Genomic DNA, 18,253 nt, shown 5'->3' on the forward strand with positions numbered 1-18,253 from the left:
ACTTATTTTGTTTAGCATAATACCCTCTAGTTACAAGGAAGGCAAACAATAAACATTTACGTATTAAAAAATTAATGGACTAATGGATAGAAGAACTATTTGAAAAAACAAACCTGTGTCATTACTCTTTTAATTCAAAAATCTTTCATAAAGCTTCCTCATAAATCAAATCAACTGATGAATATTTGTCATGTTATAATAATCTTGAACGCACTCAGGAATTATCTCAATTATTCAGTCTTTAGAAGGGAACTTAGAGTTCTATATAATATAATATTCATGAACAGTGCTTTTCCAATGACCTATGAGGTTCTTTTTTTTAATTTGTAATCTATCATGGGCCAATACTTTTGGTACGCATCCTGTTCGGCAAGGTAAGTGAGCACCGATCATGTGCTTGGATATCACAGCAATGTTGAATTGTTGTAAACATTTCTAAACACTCTCAATTTTGTACTTATCTACTCATGGACCAATAACATACCAGTCTGAAGACCACCTGAATAGCCTAGAGAACTGAAGTCTCTCCTTTCAAATAGCAATATTGTTTTCACAGCAACCCTAGATGATTCCTGAGAACCACTGCCCCAAGTTCAGAGCCTGTGAGGAGGGAGTAGTTGTGAAGTCCAGGACAACCAGAAGAGGGCGAGAGTGAGCCCAGAAAAGGAGAATCATGGCTGAGAAGTTAGGGCCAAACATGGGCTTCCCCACTTAAGCTGGAGCAGTCCCACTTCACTGGGGTTCTGTGTACAGTTTCGTTTGAGAAACAAAATGCTAAAAACAAAAACAGAAAGCCACTGATTTTTCTAACATTTATTTTACAGATGAGAACAGGCCAAAGAAATTACAATACTAGGTAAACATTTATGTTCAGGTGGATTTTCCTTTGATTCTAAGTGGGAAAGCTGAAATTTAGTAATTTTTTTCTTTAAAGAAAGGGAGGGAGTGCAGAAGGAAAAGATTATATGTAAAAATCCTCATGTATATTACTTTAAGAACAGAAACTTTCAGTATCTTTCCTTTGCATATTTCAGTCATGGAACCCAAATACTATCTCAGAAGGGAAAGAAAGGATCTTTCCACGCCTCACAGGATAGCCAAATGGGTTTGGTGTTTACAGTCCTGGTCAAGTACAGACAAAATCACAGTACTGACTCATTGTTAAATTTTTTTAATCCATTTTAAAGAGACTCTCAAAAGTAATTCTTATCTTCTATTGTCGTTTGAAATGTGGGTTAATGCTAAAAGAAGTCCCCAGAGACACACACCTCATTTGCTCATGATCTCTTGGTAATTGCAGGGTAAACACCTATGACAGAGAAAGAAATCCATGCTATGGTAAAATTACCTAACTGTCTATAATTAATCTAAATTGTACAATATAAACCCACTAACTAAATAACATGGTATTTGTGATATGGTTTTCAGATTCTCTACCCAGAAATTCTTTTTTATTCCACAGTTGCCTTAACTGTTCAGAAGATCCTTAATTGGCCTCATCTTTACTGAAGATAAAACAGAAAGTCAATTGATTCATGATGGAAAATAGCTCCAAATCCCACTAATACCTTTTTTCTTAATCACTTTGGTTGCATGTTTTTAAATACCGCACTTTATTTACTACATTTACTAATGGTTAAGAAAAAAACAGCACTTAGAAAGTAAAAACAGTAAGAGAGTTTAACATGACTCCAGTTAATTACCACTTTGGCTACATCAGGTTTATTATTTTGAAAAAGCACTAAAATAAACTGTTATAAAGCTTACCACAAAAGGAAGTTCTAACTTCCTTCTACCAACAAAAGGGAGTCCTTATTTCCTTTGATGAATGACAGTTAACCTCCATATTAGATTACAAGTTACAGATCTGTCTGTGCTCGAGTACACATTAAAGAAACAGAGACCTTTCAGCCCCATAACTATCTGGCAATGCAAAATGAAAAATCATTTCTCTAAGTCCTTTACTGTAGATTTTTTTTCTCAATATTCCTTTAATAGCGGTCCTTTGAAAACGAAGTGGCTAAAACAAGATATAATTTACATAGAGAATTAAAACCAGAAATCAGACAACTGTGTTAAAATGCATTAGTTAGGTGTTAATTTCTTTATCTTGATAATTGTGCCATGGTCATGTAAGATGCTAACACGGGGGGGGGGGGGACCTGAGTGAAGGGTAGATGCTAACTCACCGTACTATTTTTGCATCTTTTATGTAAGTCCAAAATTATTTCAGAATAAACAAAATGCATTGGCCACTTGAGCAGTTTATTTAATTAAAGTGCTGTGAGAGTAGAGATAGTGTTTCCTTTTTACAAAGAATAATTGCATTTAATCTCGCAGAGATATAGTGCTTGGGTCTTTTCAAACTGGTTGCGTTTTAGAAAACTATAATCCCTGCACAGAAAATGTCAAGTCAGATTGGTCAAATGACTGGAAAATAAAACACGCATGCACGCGCGCGCACACGCACACACACACACACACACACACACTTTGAAAGTAAAGTGATCAAAAACTCAAGGAACTCCTATAAGAAACAAGACTTGCTTATACCTGTACCTGTTACAGCTCAAAAAGGAAGTCGGCTTCTCGAAACTGTAGACTTGATTTCATCCCTTATGTTAGATTGTGATCGCTCTTCAACGGTAAATAGGTGTGGAGCTAGCAGAACAGAAACAGCTATATGAAAAAATCTTAGAGAACATCTGATATGAGGGTTTCTAACACCTTCCAGGGCCAGGAGCGGAATGTAAATGAATGACAGGCATAGAGTAGATCTAGTCAGAGCTTCAGTCAAACCTGAGAAGGCATACCTCCCTAAAGGGATTTGATTTAAACTCACATTAAAAACAAAGCAAAACAAAACTCCTGCGCGGGACAAATAAAACAGATCTACAGGTCATGGGTTGAAGATCATGATTCAGTGCCCTTCATTTAGCACAAGAGGAAACTGAGGCCCAGAGAGGTAAAAGAGTATCCATGGCCACACAGCACCTTTATAAGAAGAAGGAGAACAGAGCCCACTCAGTTCACCTTCGGGATCTAAATCCCAATACAAGCTCTGGGTAGATAAGAAAGGGAGGACTTGTTGACATTGGCCCTTAGCCGAGGGCAAAGGGTGATCTAATAGCAACTGATGCTTGCATAACTTCACCTCCTGGACCCTGGGGTGCTTGCAAACATCCATTCATTCATCCTGGCTCACTCATGTGAAATAGGTAGGCGGTATATTTTCATATCACCATACAGAGGAAAACAAAGACACAGTTGCTACAGAACCTCCATTGGCAGGAATATGTCACCAGCTAAGGGCAAGTATTATCATGGCCTTGCTCCTGAGTCAGTAGACTTGACACCTTCCTTGTGCAAATTGTTTATACTTTAAACAATTTTCTATCTTACATTTAAACAAGCACTTGAAGGTACAAAGAATAAAAATTTCCATTTGTATTCTGTCTCCCACTCACTTCCATAAATATTTATTGACCATCTACTGTATGTTAGACACTTCTTTAAGAGTTTGCCCTCATTTTCCTCTGGCCAGTACTAACCCAAATTGGACTGCAGGTGCTGCTCCAAAATCAACTAAAGTATGTGGCAACAGATACCATTATAAGTTTCTTCTTTTGAAGCTCTATTCCCATTCAAACTTATATCTTTCTTGGTAAATGGAAATAGCTGCAGATATGAATATAGTTTTTATGGATTCCCTCCACTGCCACTGCATAATGATATTTGTGATATGTCTGTGTTCATGCCTTGGTAGCTGCCGACCCAAACCTACTCAAGACATAGTTTGTCATATATCTGTGTTAAAACAAATGAAATCTGAGACCCATATATTACGTAGTGATATTGAAAAGAAAAAAAAAAAGGTCCAGATGATATGAGGGGAAAATTTATATTAACCAATAAACGAAAATAACTTAAGTAGCACACCAAATTTCTTTTTTCTCATTGACCCCAAACACAGCAAGATTACATGCTATTCTCCGTTTTTCTGTGAGAAAGGTGACAATGATATTCCTTCATTCCTTCAAAAAGCAATTACTGATCCCCTCATATATGCCAAGCACTGAGGATACTGCACTGAATAAGACATGGTCAAAAATGTCTTACCCCCAAAGTTAACCATCATGGTAATAAATCACAATAACAAATGAGTCATGGTGATAATAAATAAGTATGGACTCAGACCAACCCCCTAGACCTTCTAAGGGTGAAGAGAACACCGAGTAAACACATCGATGTTCATAACAATTGGAGGCACTACAAGAAACTAGAAGTACTTTTAAGCCATAAAATTAAATTAAGTTTCATCTAGTAACACTTCGTTTTAAGTGCATTTTATTATTTACTATGCTCTGGCTGTGCACAAGACACTTCTGGGCACTGCAAAAAGAATCTGTCCATATCTCAATGTGTGTGTGATACCATAAATGCGTAGGTTAAACAACATGAAACTACAGCTATTGGGCCTTAAAAGGGGAGCGCGGCAATTTCTTATGGTACAGGCTAATACAAGGGACTAAATAAGAATACTAGAAATGTCAAAAAGCAGAGGAAATTAACTTGCAAAGGAGATTATAAATTGAAGGAATTCGGGAGAAAAGAAGATCACTGCGGGCTGAAAAGTCATGGAAAGGCTCATGAACTGATGTGAAGAAGGTCCAGAAAAATGGGTAGGGCTTGTGAAGAACTTTCCAGGAGAGTGAATGAATAAAGAGATGGGGAGACAGCAAGTAGATGAGTTGAACTGGAGCTGAGGAATGTGGAGAGAGGTGAATGATGGTACATGAATGAGTGGCAGCCTCTAAGTCTACAGCCAACTTATGGAACAAAATAGTCACAAATAGTCTCAAAGTACAGCCCTTTGGCATGAACATCAGAAAAAATAGCACCCTTCTCTTCCTCACACCCTTAGTTGTTTGGCCACTAAATCCTGACTGTTTTTCTACTATTTTTAATATGGTCCCTATCTACTCACTTCTTTCCACCCTCATTGCCAACACCCTCGTGTCCCTCATCACTCACCTGAACTACAGCAATCCATTCCTAAGTGGTCCCTCAACTTCCGTTTACTGCCTTTGCCCAACAACCTGGAATCCGTTCTCCACACAGCAACAAAAGCACCCTTTTTATGGTACAACTCTGACCAATTAAGCCTTTGTGGGCTTCCCAATTCTTTTAGGATAACAACAAAAATTAACAAGGCCTATGAGGTGTTCCATGGAATGATGCCTCTGCCATCTTCGACAGTTCCCACTCATACCTGGCCCCTGAATCCTTGCTCTGGAGTGGATTCTGCTGGATACCCCGAGATCTCTACTTCTGGACTCAAGGAACAGATTGGTATGGGAAGGTCTGGAAGACTCATCTGTCATGTCTCAACTAAAGTGTCCATTCTTTAAGGTAATTTCCACTGGCCTCCTTGACGGGGCCACAGCTTCACCAGGCACTGCCTTGCAGCTCTTAATAAAGGGGCAGATTCAAGTAATAATTCAAAAAATACACATCCGTCTCCTTTAGTTACTATAAACTCATCAGGGATAGGGATGACAGCCAGTTTGCTCATCCCCAGCATCCAGCACAGCATTGTTAGTTTATAACAAAAGAAGTATTCAACAAACGATTGCTGAATGAATGAATGGGTGAATGAATGAATGAATGAATGAATGAAAAAAATCCCAAGTGAAACATGACTGGGAAGCTCCATGTATAACTAGAGTATCACTAAGTATGGAGAATAAAGATAATGGGGGAAAACTATCAGCAAATAGTAAGTTTGCCCCAGCTGACCAGGATCCAGTTGTTACAGAATGTTGGTTTGACAAAAATCTCATAAACACAAGGAAGCCACAAAGTAAGTAAGATACTCATGTTGAATATAGACTACCTCAAGTATACAGGAACAGGACAACACCATTTCCTAAAGATGAATATTCACATTTATTTCAAGTGTAGCACATACATGCACATTCTAAGAATTTGTGGTCTCCACTGATGAGCCTTGACAGGTTTGAGAATGTGAATTCTTCTGGTTATACCACTGAGAGGTAGTCCAAAGGAGCAATGATGATGGATGAGACCTGGTTTCCACATGTGCCCACCACATGATCTTGGATAGTCCCAGGGTCTCTCTAATTAATAGTTCCCTCATTTACCACAAAATAGAAATAACAATATCCCCATTACAAAGTGGTAGTTGGAACTAAATAAAATAAAGCAAAACCCCTTCAGCACTGTCAACAGCTATAGAAATATAAGTAATTATTATTATGATAGCTGTTTGTAAATATTGTCATGGGTGATACTACTATTACTTCAATTTGAAGAGCCTGTCACACTCATTTTTAATCATTTGTCTATATTCACTGACTTTGATTCATTGATAACAAATCATAGACAAAAAATGAGAAAAAAAGCTTTATTTTCAAAGTCACAAATAGTCTTGATTTTAATTTTTTTAAATCTAATATTATTCCAGGTTTACTATCATAAGCATTTTGATGTATTCATTTAATCCTCAAAATGATCCTGTTTGGTGGGCAGTGTATGATCTCCAACTTACACAACGAGGAACTGAGGCATTGAGAAGCCACGTAACTTGGCCAAGATCTCCTGTCTAGTAATAAAATAACAATAAGAGCAAATGTTTACATGGTGCTTAGCCCATGCCAGTGCCATGCTCAGTGCTTTCTATACCTTAACTCATACAAGTCTCCTAACAAATCTGGAGGCAGCTGCCATTATTTCCCCCTTTCACAGATGAGTGAATTGAGGCCCAAAGAGGTTAAGCAATGTGTCCCAGGTCATACAGGTGGTAAGTGGCAGAACAGGAATTTAAAGCCAAGGAGAGCCTTCCCTGTTAATCTAATGCTATACTAACTCTCATTTATTGGTGGAATTTTTCCAGCTATCTATTCGCCTAAGTGAATTTTCTAGATAAATGTTACCACTTTAATACTCAAATATTACTTCATACACAATTTGCTGAAATTAACAATTCCAAGTCTTTCAGGAACAATACACTAAATACTGTGTGACTTTTTCCTGATGGCCCAGGGTCAATATTATGGCTGCTGTGCTTTTCTCCATTCTGCCTCTAGTTTTAATTTTAACTTTCATTAGGAGGGGTTTTAGTTTCTTTTCCAGATACGAGCCAGTCCATTGTCATTTTGTCACTGTGACTTTGCTAAGGGCTGTGAAGCTAGAACCCAGGTCAATTATAATTATCCCCAAAGGAAGATTTAATAAATCCCAAGTTGATGCCAAGTCAATGGACTTGGGTGTCTGACCTTTATTATGACTACTGAAATTTCAGCTCAGATGAGGGTAAGTCTGACCTCTGGATAAGCACAAGTAATGATGAGAAGTCATCTATTTTATGCAGTGCTCATTTTCATGGGTTTTTAAAATCATCACACACGTCACCCATATCCGAGTATGTTTAATGTTCGCCTTCCTATAGAAATAGACCAAGTCTTTCAAAAATGCAAGAATCATTTCCAAATCCAAGCCATACAACCCAAGGCAGACACTTCCTATCCCCTTACCCTGCTTTATTTTTACCTGTTTACTTGTCTCTCTCCCCCAAGAAATACAAAATGCTACATTTACATGGTACTTCCCATGGGCCCACCACAGTTCTAAGAAAGTTGTCGATATGGAGTCACGTAATAAAACAACCCCATTTCACAGGAAACTGAGATGCAAAAAAAAAAAAAAAAATGAAGGAACTTGCCGGAGGTCCTGTATCTGGCAGTGGGGAGCTGGCAGTTGAACCCAGACAATCTGGCTTGAGAGTCTGTGTCCTATGGACCCTGCTCTGCAATCCCTGAAAACATAAGTTCTAAAGGAACAGTGACTTTGTTTTGTTCACTGCCAAACATCCAAGTGCTCAATAAAGATTTATTAACTGTCTGAATGACCTTCTAGCTCCTCTCTGCCTATCCAAGTGCTCAAACTCAGTTCACTCTGACTTCGGCCCCAAAGATGGGCTGGCTCTGACTGGCAGAGTAACATTCTGGCCCCTTCTTTCACCTACTCAAGACTTTACTGGCTATAGTTTCTTTTGACCCACCTTACCCGGCATGGTGCCCTGGACCAGTCAGATGGTCAACAAATACTCATTGAAGGAATGAGTGTCTTACCTGTTTGTGAGCTGTTGACAATAAACAAAAGTTTGTGCTCAAGTAGGATAGTGTGATCAAATAGGAGGAGGATGTCCTAGAAATTGCACTTGAATGAATTAAAAGATTGTGATTTGTACCTTCTGTGTACCTTGGAAATTTCACAATTCTCACCTTCAGTGTGTTACTTTTTCTTTTTTGTTAAGACATTGTTAGGGTAGCTTTAGGTTTACAACAAATCTGAGAGGAAGGTACAGAGGTTTCTCATCTACCTCCTGCTCCCACACCTTCTTAGTCTCCCCTATTAACAGTATCACTCACCAAAATGGTACATTTTATACCAAGGATGAATTACAATGGTACATCATGACCAGCCAAAGTCCACAGCTTACCCTAGGGTTCACTCTTATTGTTGTACCTTCTATGAGTTTACACAAATGTAAAACGAGATGTATCCATCACTATAATATCATATGGTATTTTCACTGCCCTAAAAATCCTCTGTTCTCTGTCTATCCATTTCTCCCCAATGCCCAACCCCTGGCAACCACTGATCTTTTTACTGTCTCCAAAATTTGCCCTTTCCAGAATGTCATATTGTTGAATTCATACAATAGGTAGCCTTTTCAGATTGGCTTCTTTCACTTAGTAATGTGCATTTAAGTTTCCTCCATGTCTTTCCATAGCCTAATAGATCATTTCTTCTTAGCACTGAATACTGTTTCATTGTCTGGTTGTATCACAGTTTATCCATTCAGCTTGGTTGTTTGCAAATATTGGCAATTGTGAATAAAACTGCTACACACATCCATGTGAATATTTTGATTTTTGAACATGTGAAGATTTACGAAGTATAAGGCACTGTGGACTTGATATGAATTGTGTACATTTAGTCTTTAAGACAATCATATGAGATAAGTGCTATCATCAGTGCACTGTACAGATAAAGAAGCTTATTGGAGGCTAAGTAATTTGCCATGGGCCTCTAAACTAAAATGCTGAAGCCAGGATTCAAATCCATGTATCTGACTCCAAAGCTTTTCTCTTGCAACCTATGCTATACTCTCTGTTTCCAACTTGAAACTTATGCCATGTGATAACAACTACCATCATAATAATTACGAAAGATAGACTCTGAGTTGAAATAGTTTGCAATTACCAAGGGTCTTGAGATTGAAGTAAAATCTATAAACTCAACATTCAGATTTTATAAGCAAAAGTTTCATTGGCCAGAAATTATTTCTGACTTTTCTGGAACCAAAAAGGACATCATGAAAATTAATGACTTCTCATTTTAGAGATTCATTCACTTAACCAGTATTTGTTGAGCCCCTATTATGGGCATGGTACTGTGAGAGATACAGCAAATGCTGAGTAAGACAAACATAGCCTCTGCCTTCACAAAAAATGTCTAGAGAAGGGAACAGAAAAGTAATGGGGCAACACAACGAGAAAGACTGGGGAGTGAGAACAGGGTTAGGGAGGGTACAACAAGTGGAGTCCATTGTGGGCAGTGTGAACAGGTTCAGTTACCACACAGGGGAGAGAATGTGACATGTTCTGGGAATGAACAAGATAGAAATGCTGATGGAAGGCCTAACTAAAGAGTTTGGAGTAGGATAATGGAGAATCTTTGCAGGAAATGAAACACCCTCATATATATATGTATATATATGCCTGTATATATATATATATATGCCTGTATCTGGCAGTGGGGAGCTGGCAGTTGAACCCAGACAATCTGGTTTGAGAGTCTGTGTCCTATGGACTCTGCTCTACAATCTATATATATATATATTTATATTTTTTTTTTTTTTTTTTTTTTTAAAGAAAGATCAGTCAAACTCTCACCGGGAAAATGGATTAGATAGGGCCAGACTGGAACCAGGGAACCTGGATGGGTGCTGAATTTAACCAAGGGACTGGTGGAAATTGTAATATAGTGAGAATAGAGATGGTCATGTGGAAACTGGTTTGACAGCTATTAAGAAGGTATAGGCTTGATAACTGATAGAAATGAGGAAGAGGTGGTGTCAAAGATACTGCCCAGAATGTGATTTTGGTAACTGAATGGATAGGTCTGCTCAAGATAGGGAATCCAAGGGCCAGGCAGTCTGGTGGAAATGGAGGGAGATAGCTTCTAGGGTTGCACACGTGTGGAGTTTACCAGCAGTTGGATTTGGGGGTCTGGCCCTTCGTGGAGCAGCCTAGGCTGGAGGTGGACGCTTTCCAGTCATCGGCAGACATGTGATGCGTGAAGTCGTGGAAGTGGACAGCCTCACCCACGTGGTGTAGAAAAGCAGAGGGCAGTCAAAGCAGCATCTCAGAAGGGAAAGGCAGAAAAGCGACGCCCGTAAAGACTGTCATGAATGAGGCTGCAGAGGTATCGGAGAAGACTACAAGAGACACACTCACGCTCCATGTAACCAAAATAATTCCTTCATCGACCTGAAAGGGCCATCAAACATCGTTGATGGCACCTGCCCACCATCCAGCCGCACGACACCAATCCTTCTGCTAGGACAGGCTCACAGCGACTCGCCTACCCGCGACAGCCCGCACTCTCTGCCCCTGCCCCATGGCGAGTGAAGCTGACTCCCGGAGGCTTCGGAACTGCTCCACAAGGACCTGTGGGCATCTCCTTGGAGACCTTGCCTCAAACCGCGCGCCAGCGCAGAGGAACGCCCGCTCCTGCCCGACTCACCGCGCCAGAGGGAGGGTCCCTCCTTCAGGCCAATTTCTAAATCTTCCTCCTCATCGTTTCTGCTGCTGCCATCCGCGGCTCCGGATCCGGGGGCCCCTCCCGCCAACCCCCCCCCCCCACCCCGCTCCGAGCCCACTCCCAGTCCCCTCCACCTCGGGGACACCACTGCCTGCTGCACCGTTGGTACAATCAAATCCTGCTTTGGGCCACCAACCGGCGCTGGCTGAACCAATGCCAACACCTCTTCTTCCGCTTCGCCGGGGCGCCTCGGCCAATCAGGAACAGCCATGCTGCGGCGTACCGAGCGCCCTAGCGACGGGTGACACCTGCCTCGAGGTTGCCGTAGCAACCACAGAACGCGCAGGGTATAACCCCAAGTCTGCGAGCCCGAGAAGAGGGAGGTGGTACTTAGGACTGTGCTGTGGCCAGTTCACACTGACCTAGAGCTACTAGCCTGTGGACAGGTTTCCTAAACCCTGTGGATTTTTCTGGACTTGGTGTGCTCAACTTTTAGCATTTGAAATAAAACGGATGGAAAAGAGTTGCTTCATCTTAGGGTGCTTAATTTCAAGAACAGCTATGGACTAAAAATCAATTATCTACCAAAGCAAAGATTAGTTTGAAAGGATCATCACTACATGCTACATAGCTTTCATATACTGTGAACACATTTTGTTACTCAAGCGCACTGCATACCTCAGGCAAGGACAAGAGTGTGAAAATAAAAGTGGGCAGTCTACATCTGTACGGTTCACCTAACATAAGCAAGTCTCTTCACCTTTTGTAAAGGTCTGAAGCTTCTTGAAAAATTGAATTGCACTAAAGTCTTAAAAAGATGAGTCATTATGAAGCTTTGAAAAATGAAAAATATTCATGATCGTTTTATGCCAGACACTATTCCACAACATCTGGTAGTCATTTTTCATCCTAGTTTAGCACTGACAATGCAGGTACAGCAAATTTCCCAAGTTGCCCAGTTAGTTACTGGTGCATCTAGTAAGTGGTAGAGGCAGGGAAGAACCTACAGTTTGAATGTAGAGTCCAGTCTTAAAAACACTGATGCTCCAGATTTCTTCAAGTATAGGGTTACTCAATCTCATCTTAATATTACTCAAAATGACCACCAGTGTGTCAATTAGTACAGTGACTACATCTCCCAAAACTTCATTTAAAATGCATACAATGAACCTTTCCCTGATGTTTCTGCTTTGAATAATAATGAAAAGTAGGCCCAGTGGGATACCAACACTTGGGGTTGGGTAATTAAAAATATATATTCTAACCTATAAGAACAAGGTACCATTTTGGAAATGTAGAAAGGGGAAATGAATGCCACTTAGGTAAATATAACAGAACTAATTTAATCTTCAGAGAACATAAAGCCAGCAGGGTTAACATTACCAATAGGAAAACAAAAGTGAATGATGCGGAGTTGAAAAAGTATTCTCTTAAAGATATTAAATATTTAGCAGTGAGACAAAATGATTTCAATTAACTTCTTTTCTTCATCAGGATACTGAATGTGCTTCCCATCTTTCTCTTTCTCAACAAAATGGTAAACTAATGTTTTGGCCTTTCCTGAAGAGAAGTGAAAGTTGCATAGAAGATTAAGGATGAAGACATTTGCCTCTCAAGGAGAGGAGCACTATCCTCTCTACCTGGTAAGGGTCCATGTTGTTCTGTGTAATGTGATGAAGTCCATGCCCCCCAGAAGAGTCATGTTTGCCTTAAGTTTATGGCTTATGTGGTAGGGCCCAAACTTGAAAAACCTAACACCTATCCCCTTTTTGTTTTCCAGTACCCCTTTTACTACGCTGATATGATTTCACAGACACTGTAAATCACATAGTTCAAAAGCAAAACAGAATGTCTTAACTATATAAAGAACAAATAAAAGTAATTTAAACAGGTACAAAACAGGTATAAATTTTCAGGATTAACAAGAGGACAAAATCACTTCCCCAAATTTCTAAGATACCCAGGACTAAAAAAGGGTATCTAAACACCCATGCATGCGCGCGCGCGCAGACACACACACACTTTCACTAGAGGAATGAGAATGATCTTGTAGATTGGCAGCAGAAGGTTGAGTATAATTTGAAGGAAAAGCAGAACTGAAATTGAGTCTCAGAAGAACCGCAGAGAAACTGAAAGAAAGGTTTTCCAGTCAGGAATGTTCTCATTCAAAGCCTAAAGGTAGAAATGTTAAGGTTAGCCATAGAAAGAATTGATACTCAAAGAGATCAAATATGCCTTAATGAGCAAGATAAAACAAAATGAGTAAGATTTCCTTTCCTCTCACCTTCTAAAACAAAACCAAAACACTCAAAGTTCTATAAATGGGAATAATAAATTGACAAAAAACTTTTTCCTAAAATAAATGTAAGAAAACTTTCAGTTGAAATTTCTAAAACTCTAAGCATCTTTCTCACTCCCAAAGGTTATCGAGTTCATGTTGGGATATCAGAAGTTGTTTCTTATTATAGGGAAAATAAAATAATGGACCAGGCTACTCTTAAAGGGCTTTAATTTAGATATCTCTTAACTATTAAAAAGTCATTGTGAAACACACAATGCTCTGTTCCACCTTCTTTTCTGTCTCCTTACTGAAGCATATGAATATTAGGAAGCAGGAAACAGAAATCACCTATTTTCCTTCATCCCCCATCCCTCTGCATAAGATAAGCAGCAATTCTAATAAAGTACAAAGTAAAGACAATATCCAACAACTAATTCAGTAGACTTTTATTGCTCTTTCAACTTCAATAACATCTCTAAAAAATAATTTTCTTCTAACAATTATGAAACAAATTTGAAAGGCAGGATCGTTCACATTATAGACTTGGTAGAGACTTGTACTTCATATAAATGAAAAATACCAGTTCCACGTTTTAAATGTTTAATTTACCTTGTATTTTATTACAAAAGAAAATATTATCATTGTAATTATAAAAGTCATAAAAATTAGAACTGTACTGTGAAATTATACCAAGCTATCAAGTACTATATAAATGAACAATAAAATTCAATTTCTATTTATTCAAACATAGTAAACATTGGAAGATAACCCCCTACAAAACAAAAACCCCCCAGATTTTTAATATTAAAGCAACAAAAGAAAAGCCACAACACAAAAATCAATCAATGCACAAAATCTGATTAAAAAACCACTAGGGTTTAACAATTACTGTAAGTCAACTGTAGAAGTCAGTATGTGCTAATTAAAGTTTAAAAATGATCTTTAGATGATTCCATTTCCAACTATATGTTTTCCTATTATTGATACTTATATTACTTTCTGATATGTTAGAAAAGAACCAACTTTACATTAAAATTGCCAAATTTTGAATTTTGAACACTATTTTTAATTTTCAATGTCCTTAAAATCTTTAAGCTTACTTTCTAAAAAATAAATAATTGTTGGACTAAACCAAAAGACTTTTCACACATTTGTATTATATATGATAACAATGATGTAATCTACATAAATAAATTTAAAACATTAAGTTATTTAATTTAAACATTTTTGAATTACAATGTTGTATCAATGGCTTACACATCCAAAATCTGAGCACTTTAGAACAGGATTCACATGTTGAGCACATTTAAAGAACTGACGTACATGATATGATCCTTGAAAAACAGCAAGCTCTGGTGTAATACCTCAGTTTCAGAAATGATTTTACATTTTACAGAACTTTGAACCTGTCTTTGTGAAAGGAAAAACTTAGAAAGCTATTATATACATACATAAACTTGAAGTATGAGGAAGAAACAGAAATGCTTTTTGGATGGAGAAAACAAAAATTAGTAATTTTGAGTGGTGAAGAAACCTGCTTTATAAATCCATGCATTAGCACATAAATTTTGTCCCACGTTTTACAAAGACTTGGCAAATATGAACATTGAAACGCCACAGCTTTTTTTCAACTGAAGAGATTTAAGATTTTTAACATCATTCTCTCTCTCTCTCTCTCTCTCTCTCTCTCTCTCTCTCTCTCTCACACACACACACACACACACACACACACTAGAAAGACTGTGTGCTTCACTTCAGCATATCTAATATTTTAAGAGAATATATAATCATCCTTTTATCATAAGGAAGTTCATTGTTTCCTCAAAAGCTGCTATTTTAGAGTGAAACAGCATTCAAAAGAAAGTAAATTTCAGATGGTCAACATCAGGATTTATTATAGTCTCTGTAAACAGACATCTATAAATAAATAAAATAGGGTGGAGAGAAGAATATCCTGAGGTGGCTTTGTAGCCAGGGTATTCAGTAGCACTAAGCTCCATCCTGGAAACCAAGGCATCTAAGAAAGTGCAGGGCTGTTTATATTAATTTATTTTGTAAATGGAGTATGTACAGGTTTAATTATTTTGCACCTTGAGGTAAATCAGTACATTGCAATTACTACTGCTCATTTACACCTATTTAAGGCAACATTTAAAAATTAATATTATGTAGTAAATTTTTCACTGTCTCGCAATGAACACTATCCATGATTGTTATTGTTCAAAAATAGTGGAAAAATATCATAAACATGTAGAACAAGCAGTTAATTACTTAATAAACACGAGTTACCTTTGCTCTTCAATGGAGTAGTCATATCAGATCATTTTGTTAAGTCAAGTAGTCAAAAGAAAGCAGAAACCATTAACAATTAGAAACAGTAAAAACATTTTGAGTGCAAAGTATTTTGCAAGTCATGGTTTTTCTGGCACTGGACAATTACTATACATAATTAAAAAAAAAAAATCACAGAAACACTATGATCCCAGGTAGTTTTCAGTTTAAATTTTAAAATCCCTTCCTGTAAAATAAGCACATTTGTTAACCCTAAGATGTCCAGACACAAAGAAATGATGTAAGGAAATCCCCTTGTTCAGGTACATCAGGGGAGTTTACAAAATATAGCAGCAAATACTGGGGTCTTTGGAAATGATTATGCTGCTATGGATAATAAAAATCATTTCAATGGAAGCTCATAAAGAATAATAAGCACCGTGGGTAATACTCGATTATCAATTGCCAATAGAGTCTTAACTCTTTTCCAGGCAGTACCAAATGATGCCTGCTCTATTTTCTAAAGAAAAGTAGCTACATTTCCAACTTCTCATTTGAGGCAGAAGTCTAATCCTTTAACTAGAATCTGAAAATATGGTCTCAGATGGGGAAATTGTATCAGCCACCAAGTAGTTTAGAATGGATTAAAAACACTTCAGAATTGCTAAAATATCAGCTTTTGGCATTCCTCATGATCCTCTGTAAGATCAATTGTTCATACTTTTGTACTTTAATGACAAATGATTAAAGGGAGCATTGGAATTTCATTAAAATTATCATCCTAATATTCATGTTACAATTTCGGTATTTCTGTGGCTTCTCAATACTCATTTGGTTTTTGTAAATTATCCTCTTGCCAAATCACTTTCACAACCCCATTCATCCAGTCCTACAGGCTTAACAAGAATAACATTTATTTATTTCATGTAGAGCTAAGAGTATATAAAAGATGACTAAAAAGATTAGCTAGAAGTTAAAAAGATAGCTCAGAAAAGCAGAAACTAAGTAACAAATACCAACACAAATTAGAAAGAATGCCATCAATCTGAGCTATACATAAAATGCCTAAATTCCTTTTAAAATACAAATATGGCAGTGCTTTATATCAAAGATGTAAAATCTGTCAACTGCTTTCAAAGATAATAAACCATAAATGCAAGTGAGCACCAACTATTTACATTAACAATTTAAATTATTCTGTATTTGTTACCTTTTCAAATGTTTATAATATTTAAGTATCATATCAATTAAAATAAATAAAATAGTTTAAAATGAGATCACAGATAGCAATCTATTAAATATTATCTATACCATAGAAAGAATAACAACGTAAACAAGAAAGTGAAAGGTAATTCTTTAGAATAAAGTAATACTGATCATAAACCCATTAAGAGAATTGTGACTCCTGATTACTTAGTCATATTACTTGTAATAAAAAATAATCAAGAACTTGAACCTGATATAAACTTAACCACATTTTAAGTAAAAGCAAAGGCAGAAAACAGAGTGGGCATTCTGGGGCTCTTATAAAGCATTAGGATTCTACATTAATTTCTACAAAGGCAACAAAATTTAACTATTATCACTGGCATTTTACAGCTTCTAAAATCCATAAAGTTATGACTGGTATGGCGTTAAATTATAAAAATCACCTGCAATTTCACTTGTCTATCAGAATAGAAACCTAGATGTGGAAGTTTTAAGATTTAAAATAAATTTTAAAAACAAAAAGGTCAAAACTATAGTTCTTATCTAGAAAGTTTCTATTGTTCTACCTTTACAGCCAAAAACTCTCCACTGCTTGTGAAACATGATGGACATCTGCATAAATGAAACACACATACAGAGAAGCCATGACATGTTACCCTTTCTCCCACAACACTGGCATAAAGACTCCCTGTTCTTCCCATAAGGAACTTACAGAAGTGAAATAATATGTAAAAATTTTCAGTAACTCAATAAAAATTATAAATACATGGACAAAGTACATCACCTAAAGTTGGTATGAATTACCACTGATGAACAAATAGATTTAAAGGAAAAGTAGATTGAATGCATTTCCCCACATCTTTCTGCTGCAGAATAGAAAAATTTTTTTTCAACAGAATAAATATTAAGAACCATGTACCTCATTTCTAAGAGACCATTTCATTATATACACAGTCTCCATGGTGTTCCTAACAAACTTCAGACACTACTTCAAAAAACCCAGGAGTCACGCATAAACAGCATGACATACAATATTGTTATATATAGTGACATGAAATACACACATTATATATATATATATATATATATATATATATATATATATCTGTATAGCTATATATATAATTCCTCTTGGGTCAATTCTATAACGAAGTTTCAGCATCCATGTATTTCTTTGTTGGTTCATCTTCAAAATTTATTTTCACACTCACAGGTTTTTCAGGGCTATTTAAAACAAAAAATGAGAATAAATGATTTTGAAATGGACAAATATTACATTCAAAAAATGGCCAACACTTAGTATCTGTAATAAGCCTTTTGAAATGACTAAAAGGACTATTAACATATGACTCGCTATTATTATTTTACTGCTTTCTTTTCCTATCAGTGAATTTGACTGGAAAAATAAATATTAAAAATTCTTAGTTTTTTTTTTTTAATGGATATGCTTGCCACGGAAATTCATGTTTTTCTTACAAATGAAAAGGAGTTTCTTAAAATTAGTCACTGTATTTTTAAAAATAGTTGTAGCAGGTGACATTTCACTGACAAATCCATTAAAAAAGCAATCTTTGCTAATATAGATAAGCATCAAATAATTTTCTGCAAAATATAACAGATTTACAAACTTTCCCCAAA

General features: G+C 37.0%; 2 protein-coding genes across 15 annotated transcripts in view; both read right to left on the reverse strand.

Annotated features, from left to right (window-relative positions):
- Positions 1-10,953, reverse strand: part of NEK10 (NIMA related kinase 10) — a 248,908-nt gene extending 237,955 nt beyond the window's left edge. For all 9 annotated transcript variants that reach the window (XR_012380845.1, XM_073900999.1, XM_025883157.2 and 6 more), the window contains exon 1: positions 10,837-10,953. The gene's annotated coding sequence lies outside the window, so the exon portion shown is untranslated. The remainder of the gene's footprint in view (positions 1-10,836) is intronic.
- A 2,611-nt stretch (positions 10,954-13,564) lies between these two features.
- The window catches only part of SLC4A7 (solute carrier family 4 member 7), a 100,987-nt gene continuing 96,298 nt past the window's right edge, over positions 13,565-18,253 (reverse strand). For all 6 annotated transcript variants that reach the window (XM_073901033.1, XM_073901030.1, XM_073901025.1 and 3 more), the window contains one exon: positions 13,565-17,839. In XM_073901033.1, coding sequence (XP_073757134.1) covers positions 17,758-17,839 — 82 coding nt within the window. In that variant the 3' untranslated portion in view covers positions 13,565-17,757. The remainder of the gene's footprint in view (positions 17,840-18,253) is intronic.

The sequence above is a fragment of the Callorhinus ursinus genome, unplaced genomic scaffold (genome assembly GCF_003265705.2).
Source record: "Callorhinus ursinus isolate GAN/ISIS: 27379988/994484 unplaced genomic scaffold, GSC_fseal_2.0 scaffold1, whole genome shotgun sequence".
NCBI classification, from domain to species: Eukaryota; Metazoa; Chordata; class Mammalia; order Carnivora; family Otariidae; genus Callorhinus; species Callorhinus ursinus.